General features: G+C 48.8%; 1 protein-coding gene and 2 long non-coding RNA genes across 3 annotated transcripts in view; 2 read left to right on the forward strand and 1 right to left on the reverse strand.

The window, feature by feature from the left end:
* The window catches only part of LOC117751964, a 2,163-nt gene extending 2,010 nt beyond the window's left edge, over nt 1-153 (reverse strand). The window contains exon 1 of the long non-coding RNA XR_004611952.1: nt 1-153. This exon is cut by the window's left edge and continues 651 nt beyond it. This is a non-coding gene — a long non-coding RNA (uncharacterized LOC117751964).
* A 2,415-nt stretch (nt 154-2,568) lies between these two features.
* LOC117751962 (butyrophilin-like protein 8) lies at nt 2,569-6,214 on the forward strand. The gene is made up of 4 exons (XM_034569026.1): nt 2,569-2,670; nt 3,895-3,945; nt 4,035-4,358; nt 6,023-6,214. The coding sequence occupies exons 3-4, from the start codon at nt 4,127-4,129 to the stop codon at nt 6,085-6,087; spliced, it is 297 nt and encodes a 98-aa protein (XP_034424917.1). The 5' UTR covers nt 2,569-2,670; nt 3,895-3,945; nt 4,035-4,126; the 3' UTR covers nt 6,088-6,214.
* Nucleotides 6,215-6,222: 8 nt separating this feature from the next.
* On the forward strand, nt 6,223-7,084 carry LOC117751963. The gene is made up of 3 exons (XR_004611951.1): nt 6,223-6,346; nt 6,430-6,761; nt 6,839-7,084. It is a non-coding gene; the product is annotated as an uncharacterized LOC117751963 (long non-coding RNA).
* Nucleotides 7,085-9,635: the final 2,551 nt, after the last annotated feature.

A 9,635-nucleotide genomic window follows, 5' to 3' on the forward strand; every position in this document is an offset into this window, starting at 1 on the left:
ACATAAGAGGATTAGTGCAAAGGATATGAACATGTGTAATACCAGAGGTGGAAGCTTTCCAACACACACTCTCCTCTGTGTGGTAAAGGTAACTTTGATCCTGTTGTGGTTCCTAGGGAACACACACAGTTGTGTTTCCATGACTTCAGAGGACATTACTTTCAAGTGTGATGTGTGTCTGGAGGTGATGAGCCAGGAGACACACACACACACACACACACACACACACACACACACACACACACACACACACACACACACACACACACACACACACACACCGTCGTCATCAGGAAGCTTCTTAACGTCACATCCTCCACCTGCCGATTCCTGTAAACATACTTTATTTAGCTTTATTATTCATAGACTTTATTATTTATAAACAGTTCTATTGGTATACTTTATTATTTATATTTATTATTTTATATTGACTGTATTATTTATATACTTAACTCAACTTCCAGGTTCGTGTGGGTGGAGGTCAGGTGACACAGTGGTTACCATAGAAACAGTTTGACCACGGATGTGTCTATCTCTGATTGGTTGGAGAACAACTGGGCGAGTTAGTGTGCACACATCTCTCTCTCTCTGTCACCTGAGCAGGTGTGGCTGATCAGGAAGCAAATCGATTTTCAAAATAAATGGGAGCTGTGCTGTAAATAAAATGTCTTGGATTCAGTTTTTAACAAACAAGACTTATAGATTAAATGCTTTTACTGTGAAGTAAAGTTCCAGAAGTGCAGACTTCCTGTTGAAAGTGAAAGTTTGTATTCACACGTCATCAACGTACGAATTCACCTGCTCACGATGAAAAGGTTTAACGGCTTCGTGATCGTCCTGCTCGGTAAGAAAATACGTTAACAGGGGAGGAGGGAGGTGGGAGGAGGTGAGGGGGGAGGAGGGAGGTGGGAGGTGAACAGGGGAGGAGGGAGGTGGGAGCAGGTGAGGGGGGAGGTGGGGAGGAGGGGAGAGGGAGGTGGGAGCAGGTGAGGAGGGAGGAGGGGAGGAGGTGGGAGGAGGTGAGGAGGAGGAGGTGAACAGGTGAGGTGGGAGGTGGGAGCAGGTGAGGAGGGAGGTGGGGGTGGGGGAGGTGAGGTGGGAGGAGGTGAGGAGGGAGGAGGTGAACAGGTGAGGGGGAGGTGGGGAGGTGGGAGGAGTGGGAGGAGGTGAGGAGGGAGGTGGGAGCAGGTGAGGGGGAGGTGGGGAGGTGGGAGGAGGTGAGGTGGGAGGAGGTGAGGAGGGAGGAGGTGAACAGGTGAGGTGGGGAGGGGGGGAGGAGGGAGGTGGGAGCAGGTGAGGAGGGAGAGGGGGGTGGGGAGGTGGGAGGAGAGAGGAGGTGAGCAGGTGAGGAGGAGGGTGAACAGGGGAGGAGGGAGGTGGGAGCAGGTGAGGAGGGAGGAGGGGAGGAGGGGAGGTGGGGAGGTGGGGAGGTGAACAGGGAGGAGGGTGAACAGGTAAGAAGGGAGGAGGTGAACGGGAGGAGGTGAACAGGGAAGTAGGTGAGGACGTGAACATGGGAGGAGGAGGAGGTGAACAGGGGAGGAGGTGAACAGGTGAGGTGGGGAGGGGAGGAGGTGAGAGGGGAGGAGGGGAGGTGAACAGGGGAGGTGGGAGCAGGAAGGAGGTGAGGAGGGAGGAGGTGAACAGGGGAGGAGGGTGAACAGGTAAGAAGGGAGGAGGTGAACGGGAGGAGGTGAACAGGGAAGTAGGTGAGGACGTGAACATGGGAGGAAGAAGGAGGTGAACAGGGGAGGAGGCGAACAGGGGAGGAGGGTGAACAGGTAAGAAGGGAGGAGGTGAACAGGGGAGGAGGTGAGGAGGTGAGGAGGGAGGAGGTGAACAGGGGAGGAGGTGAACATGTAAGAAGGGAGGAGGTGAACAGGTAAGAAGGGAGGAGGTGAACGGGAGGAGGTGAACAGGGAAGTAGGTGAGGACGTGAACATGGGAGGAGGGAGGAGGTGAACATGTAAGAAGGGAGGAGGTGAACAGGGGAGGTGGGAGGAGGTGAACGGGAGGAGGTGAACAGGGAAGTAGGTGAACATGTGACGAGGGAGGAGGTGAACAGGGGAGGAGGGAGGAGGAGCAGTTTCCTAGAGATTGGCGGATGATGTCTCGTGTCTGTGTCCTCACAGTTTCCCAGCATGCCTTGTGTGTGGAGGTGTATGAGGGGGCGGAGTCTGTCCTGCTGCCCTGCTCCCCTAATGTCTCTCAGGTGGATGGAGTTTTGTGGAAGCGCAGCAGCTCCATCGTTCACGCTCGTAAGCAGAGCGGCGACGACCTGAGGCAACAGGACCAGCGATACGTCAACCGAACATCCATGAGGAGCGACGCTCCGCAGAGCGGAAACCTCAGCCTCCTTCTGACCAAACCCTCCGTCAGCGACAGCGACGGCTACACCTGCATTGCCAGACACAAGGGACAAGACCTGAACCGGACATTGGTTCCACTGATGGTCAGAGGTCCTGTAGAAACAGGTCAGAGGTCGAGGTCAGAGTAAATGTGTAATCTTTTTCATTTGACTTTCTTTTAATTCAATTTGAATTGTTGTTGTCGACTGTAGAATCATCGTCAGTTTTGGTCGAGGTCCTCGTTCCCCTGGGAGTGATTGTTGTTCTCGCCATCATCTTCATCTTCATCTTCTTTGTTGGAAAAAGAGAAGAGACAGAGAAGGTAGTCGATTTACCCTCCTGTGTGTGTGTGTGTGTGTGTGTGTGTGTGTGTGTGTGTGTGTACTTCCTCAGGTCTGCTGGTGATGGGTGACACCCTCTGGTGGTTTCAGTTAGTTCACAACAGTTGACACAACATAGGAACAGTTGTTGTGGTACCCGATGGGGGGGCAGTCATGATCGTCAACGGGGGGGTTTGTGAACATGTGGGGCCTGACCGCCTGACGAGAGGCAGGAGGTTGTTGGCCCAGTCCCTCACTTCGGGTGAAGCCTGAGAAGCTTCGTGGTCAGACCTACTGTCTAAGCTAAGCTCAGCATGATAGTTACGTGTCAGTAAAAAGACGGAGCCTTCTCTCCGCACTCTGCGTTCATTCGTCTGTATCTGTACTCGTTTTCTGAAGGCTTACAGATACAGACCAAACCAACGATTCACCGGCCTGGGAGCTGGTCCTGCAGGGGAGGCTGCTCAGGTCCACTGGGGTCCAGGAAAACTCTTCAGCTGCTGGTTGAAGGGGTTGAAGATTAGTCTCAGGGCAGAGTAAGGTTACTGATAAGAGATCAGCTCCATTGCTCAGAGGTCGGGGTAGGTTTCTCCTCATGTGTCTTCTTGGAAACACTTGATGGTTTTTAGATGTTCTCACCTCCAGGGGTCTTCTGTTGAGAGGCTCACGGCTCCCTTTGGGGTTGCCTGACTGCTGGGTATCTTGGGACTTGTATCGATTTTCTCACTGGTAAGATGGGAACCTGCTTTGGTGGAAGTCCATGTGGTAACGGTTCAGCTTTGTCTTTGAGTGATTCTGACCTTTGTCAGACCGAACAAGTCTTGAGGACCCTTGGCCTCAGTTTGCTGAGCTCCTCAGCAGGCCATTACATTCGGGAAGTCTACATGGGAGAGCCATGTTGTTCACCACCAGAAGCTCCTTCTCGCTCCACAGGTGAGGATTTAGTGCTGGTTTCAGGCTCCTGCTGCTCAGCAGGAGTTCCCGTTGTTGGATGGTTGTGTGTCTTGGTTTTACACCCAGGTGATCACTGATCTGGTCTTCATCGCAGCAGTTATTCTGGTCTGTGGAGACATCAGAACTGGAACTTAATGTCCAGCTGTTTCATCTCAAACTCTACATTTAACTTGTAGTAATGTGAGATACTGATGTGACATTTGACAAAGTAGTAAGAGTGACTTGTAGTGTAATTGTTTTTTCCTTGTGTGGTGTTGAACATGTCTTTTTAGGTCGACACGAGTCATCCAACCAGGTGAACCTGGAGCCACTCTCCACTTCAGGTCCCGTCCCCTCATTAATACACAAAACTTAAAACATTGAACTGATGAAAAATGTGCTGCTGCTGACGTCGTGTTTTTTATCCTCTCAGTCCTAAAGGTGGAGGTGGAATCAGGGGCGGAGTCTGTCCAGCTGCCCTTCGAAACCACAGCTGACCTGTCTGAAGGCGACAAAGTGGAGTGGATGGACAGAAGCGACATGAAGGTCCACGTGTATCAGAACATGTCAGATCAGCCTGAAGAACAGCACCAGGCTTACAGAGGCAGAACACACATGAGTGAAGACCCCCTGAGAACCGGTGACCTCAGTCTGACCCTGAAACACCCCACAGTCAGAGACAGCAACACCTACAGCTGCACCATCAGCAGGGACGGACAAGTCCTGGGGAGAAAACAAGTGGAGCTACAGGTCAAAGGTCAGTGCTGCAGACACAGGTCAAAGGTCAAAGGTCGGTGCTGCAGACACAGTGAGACGGGTTTCTTGACTGATGTTGAACATGTGTTTTATACACGTTGTGGAACTGCTACTCCAAATCTGTTTATATCCAACTTGTAATCAGATTTAAGTCTGCACAGAAAAAAGAGAAGAAATATATATTTTTTAAATAAGATCCAAACACATTTAGATGTTGAAATTAAATTTAATTAAGGGCTCGTTCACAACTTGTTTGTTTCAGAGCCTCAGGCTCTTCAGTTAGGGTTAGGGTAAGGTTCCTCAGAGCAGAAGAGGTGTTCTGGGTCTGGATCAAACTGAACCTGGTTCTGTTGGTTTGCAGTGAAAACACTTTGTTGGACAGTTTGGACTTTTGGACCAATCACAGGAAGTAGAGACAGAATTAAACAGAAGAAGAAGAAGAAGAAGAAGAAGAAGAAGAAGAAGAAGGGGAAGCAGCTGCAGTCTTCACGAGGACGTTCATTTGGTGTTGAGTACTGTAGTACTGTGGAGTACTGTCGTACGTGGAGTACTGCAGTACTGTAGTACTGTGGAGTACTGTCGTACGTGGAGTACTGCAGTACTGTAGTACTGTGGAGTACTGTCGTACGTGGAGTACTGCAGTACTGTCATACTGTGGAGTACTGTAGTACTGTGGAGTACTGTCGTACGTGGAGTACTGCAGTACTGTAGTACTGTGGAGTACTGTCGTACGTGGAGTACTGCAGTACTGTAGTACTGTGGAGTACTGTCGTACGTGGAGTACTGCAGTACTGTCGTACTGTGGAGTACTGTCGTACTGTGGAGTACTGTCGTACGTGGAGTACTGCAGTACTGTCGTACTGTGGAGTACTGTCGTACTGTGGAGTACTGCACCTGAAGGTACTGACGCTGCAAGTGATACCATCATGATGTTACCATGGCAACCAAGTGAAGCGCTTCATTCATGTTCTCCATTCAAACAGAAGACTATTCCCCCCCCAACTGACAACAGCCCAGGTCAGACGCCGTCTGCAAACCAATCAGAGTCAAGTATAGGTAGACTCCGCCCACGTAGGTGATGACGACAGGACGTACGTATGTCAGACAGAATTCTTTAGTCCCTAAATTACAATGTGAAACCAAAACTACCAGATCAAAGGAAACTATGAACCAACACATGAAGCCTCAGACTTATTTCTATAGATTGTCTCTCTGGGAACACTCTGACCAAACACATCAGATTTCAGTCTTTTACTCCCTCGCAACACGACACAAGACAAATCCGAGAACGTCATGTGACTGTTTGTGACCAGAGCAACTGAAGAGACCTGCACTGATACTTCACAGATGGTCAACCTCCATTTCTCTCACTTCCACGTTGGGAAGCCACATCATCAGTTTACCTATGTCATCACCTCAGCAACAAATACAGGCTGCACCCACAGAACTGATCTGATCACTTCCACGTAACAACTTCTAAAATTCAGTTCCATTTGTTTTGATGGAAACAAATATCGTTATATTCACAGTAGCATTTGTAGCACTGATCATCTCCAACACCTGGGTTTGGTTTCCAGATCTCTGTCCCCTCTCACCCTCTGGTCTTCAGCTTTCTCTTCAACTCAGTCATCTGCATTGCTGACGTTGTGCTTTTTATCCTCTCAGTCCTAAAGGTGGAGGTGGAATCAGGGGCGGGAGTCTGTCCAGCTGCCCTTCAAAACCACAGCTGACCTGTCCGAGGACGACAAAGTGGAGTGGATGGACAGAAGCGACATGAAGGTCCACGTGTATCAGAACATGTCAGATCAGCCTGAAGAACAGCACCAGGCTTACAGAGGCAGAACACACATGAGTGAAGACCCCTGAGAACCGGTGACCTCAGTCTGACCCTGAAACACCCCACAGTCAGAGACAGCAACACCTACAGCTGCACCATCAGCAGGGACGGACAAGTCCTGGGGAGAAAACAAGTGGAGCTACAGGTCAAAGGTCAGTGCTGCAGACACAGGTCAAAGGTCGGTGCTGCAGATGCAGGTCTGTACAGCTGACCGTGTGGTTTGTTGTCCTCTCAGTCCTAAAGGTGGAGGTGGATTCAGGGGCGGAGTCTGTCCAGCTGCCCTTCAAAACCACGCGGACCTTAAGGACTCATCCTTGAAATGGTTGCTTGAGGAATCTGAACCATCAAAAACAGTCCATGTTTTTTGTATCGACCCTGATGTGCCTGAAGAACAGCACCAGGATTACAGAGGTCGAACACAGATGAGTGAAGACCCCCTGACAACCGGTGACCTCAGTCTGACCCTGAGACACCCCACAGTCAGAGACAGCAACACCTACAGCTGCAGGGTGTTTTATCAGGGACTCCATTTCCTGATAGAGAAAACTGTGCAGCTTGAGGTCAAAGGTCAGAGTTTGTCTCTTGTTGTTGGTTTGTGTCTGTCTTATTGTCCTCTGTCTCATTGTCCTCCGTCTCCTCTGCAGATGGAATCCTGGGTGAAGATGAAACGATCAACAATAGAAGAAGCAGTTTCACTGATCCAACTCCTCTGATGGCGGATCAATCCGACCAATGAATTTTATCTGCCTGTTGTTATCCTGATTTCTGTCTCGTCAAGTTTATTCTTTTCCTTCTCCGAGTCCAGAGCTGTAGGATCCAGATCTGTTACCACTGCTGAGCTATTACCAATACCTGTGGTTGTTGTTGTGACCTGGTGCTGTTGTAATGAATAATATTATTACCTCACTGTCTTCTGGTCAGAACTTCATATTCATACGTTGCTGAATGTTTGGAACAAATTAATGCCACGAGTTAGTAAGGTGTGACAACGAGGACTCCTCCACTGACCAGGAGTGGTCAGATGGAGATGTTGGTGGACGTGGGCCAGCGGCTCACAGTCCCATCACATACTGTCACTAAGATCTGACCTGATGCTCTGGTCCAACACCCTGCTCCTCGTCTGCTTGGTAGAACTGACAGAACCCTGTGAGGATAATGTTGAATAAGAGGGAAAGGGTGCGGTATTCAGACACGGGATTTGAGGCAGAGCATCGAGACTGGAAAGCAATAGTTTGACCTGTGAAGGTTGGCTGCAGGAGTTTCATTCCAACATCCACCATCAGGTTGCTCAAAGATCTGGGATCCATGGACCGGTCCTGCTCCAGACCATGACAGAAACATCACACACTGCAGAACGCTGCAGCCACCGGCTCTGGATCAGGAGGAAAGATCCCAACTGGGCCCAGGATGCTAGAGACCTGCACCCAGATCAACCTGTGGGGGGCCGGCCTCAGAAGAGGGTGTCTGGTGATTAAAAGGCCGAAACACCTGAGGACACTAAGGTACACAGCTGAAGACATGTCCCGAACATCCGCTGGTCACTAACATCCGATTACATCAACTAGCGGGAGGCATTAATTAGTGTGGCTGAATATACATTACGTATTCTCCATCTTGTCCTATGTTCTAAATGGGACAGTGTTTATTTTAAAAAGACATAGAGGTAACGATGTCTGATCTACTGAGCGGCCACATGGTTTTCATAGTACTTTCATAGTGCTGCCATACAAGCCAGTAGCCAGTCACATTTACCTTTAGCCTCAGGTACCCTCATCCTGTATCGTTGATTACAAGGTCAGAACACAAGGTCAGAACACCTGATGACGCTAAGGTGCACAGCTGAAGTTATGTCCCTAACATCCGCTGGTGGCTGCTAACACCTGCTAACACCTACTAACACCTGCTAACACCTACTAACACCTGCTAACACCTGCTAACACCTACTAACACCTGCTAACACCTACTAACACCTGCTAACACCTAACACCTACTAACACCTGCTAACACCTGCTAACACCTACTAACACCTGCTAACACCTGCTAACACCTACTAACACCTGCTAACACCTGCTAACACCTGCTAACACCTGCTAACACCTACTAACACCTGCTAACACCTACTAACACCTGCTAACACCTACTAACACCTGCTAACACCTGCTAACACCTGCTAACACCTACTAACACCTGCTAACACTACTAACACCTGCTAACACCTGCTAACACCTGCTAACACCTGCTAACACCTGCTAACACCTACTAACACCTGCTAACACCTGCTAACATCTACTGGTAGTTGATAACCTAAATTGTTCAGAAGACCTTGAAACACACAAGAGATATTCACCACCTTGTCCTATATTCTAAAAAATGTTGTGACAACAAGTTATTAAAGCGTGACAGAGAAAGATCACTGAGATGTGTACAAAATGAATGATCCTAATTAATAATTAAATACCTACTCAACCAGTTCCTGGTGGAAAACGTGTGTAAGTGTGTCATGTCGTCACATCTGGGAATCAAACCATGGTCACTATCACATAGCTGACAATGGTCTGACAGAGAAGGTGAAGACGCTGGTGAACCAGTGAGCTGCTCGTGTGTCGACATATTTTTGGACACATGGTTCGTGACGTGTTGAGGTTGTTAACAGGGAAGTGAAGCTGCAGCTCAGTCGTCCTCGAGAAGACATGAAGTCTGTGTCTCTGCTGCTGGGTGAGTCCAACACACACTGCATTCATCCATCCATCCCTTCATTCATCCATCCATCCCTTCATCCATTACGTAAAACCTCGCTCAGTAGATTGTGTCTTGTTTGACATTATTGTGACAAATTGAAAAGTCTCGTTCAGCTGTTTTATTCTTTCTTGTTATATTATATATATATAGTCTGAGCAGTCCTCAGGTGGACAGAGGACACAGGGTCTTTCTGTTACTGTCCCAGGACATATGTGATGACATCATGTTTGACCACCGTGGTGTGCAACGTCTTTCACTGACCTCTTGTTACAGGGCTGTCTGTGCTGCTGCTGTCTGGACTGACAGTTTCTGCAGGTGAGCTTACTGTAACTAACTGTAACTGTAACTAATATTGTAACGAACTGTAAACTAATATTGTAACTATCTGTAACTAAGTGTAACTACTGTTGTAACTAACTAACTAACTGTCTCCTTCAGTCTCTCTGAGTGTCAGTCCAAACCTCCAGCATTCTTCATAAAGACTCAGTGTCTCTGAGTTGTGTTGAAGGAGGACAGACAGGTGGACAGATAATGAAGAGGACAGCAGGAGGACAGACAGGTGGATGTGGACAGAACTTTGAGACGATGAATGGTTCGTCCTGCAGCTTCCCACATTTATCTTGTTCAGACTCCGGAGTTTACTGGTGTGAAACCAGCGATGGACAAAAGAGTCAACAGGTCAACATCAGTGTCCGAGGTACA

Source organism: Hippoglossus hippoglossus, chromosome 18 (genome assembly GCF_009819705.1).
Source record: "Hippoglossus hippoglossus isolate fHipHip1 chromosome 18, fHipHip1.pri, whole genome shotgun sequence".
Classification (NCBI taxonomy): Eukaryota; Metazoa; Chordata; class Actinopteri; order Pleuronectiformes; family Pleuronectidae; genus Hippoglossus; species Hippoglossus hippoglossus.

What these genes read in the sequence shown, in the direction of transcription:
- LOC117751962 (XM_034569026.1), top strand. Translation starts at nt 4,127, where the DNA reads ATGGACAGAAGCGACATGAAGGTCCACGTGTATCAGAACATGTCAGAT. An exon ending in AGTGGAGCTACAGGTCAAAG is followed by an intron (nt 4,359 to 6,022) that starts GTCAGTGCTGCA and finishes TTATCCTCTCAG; the next exon opens with TCCTAAAGGTGGAGGTGGAA.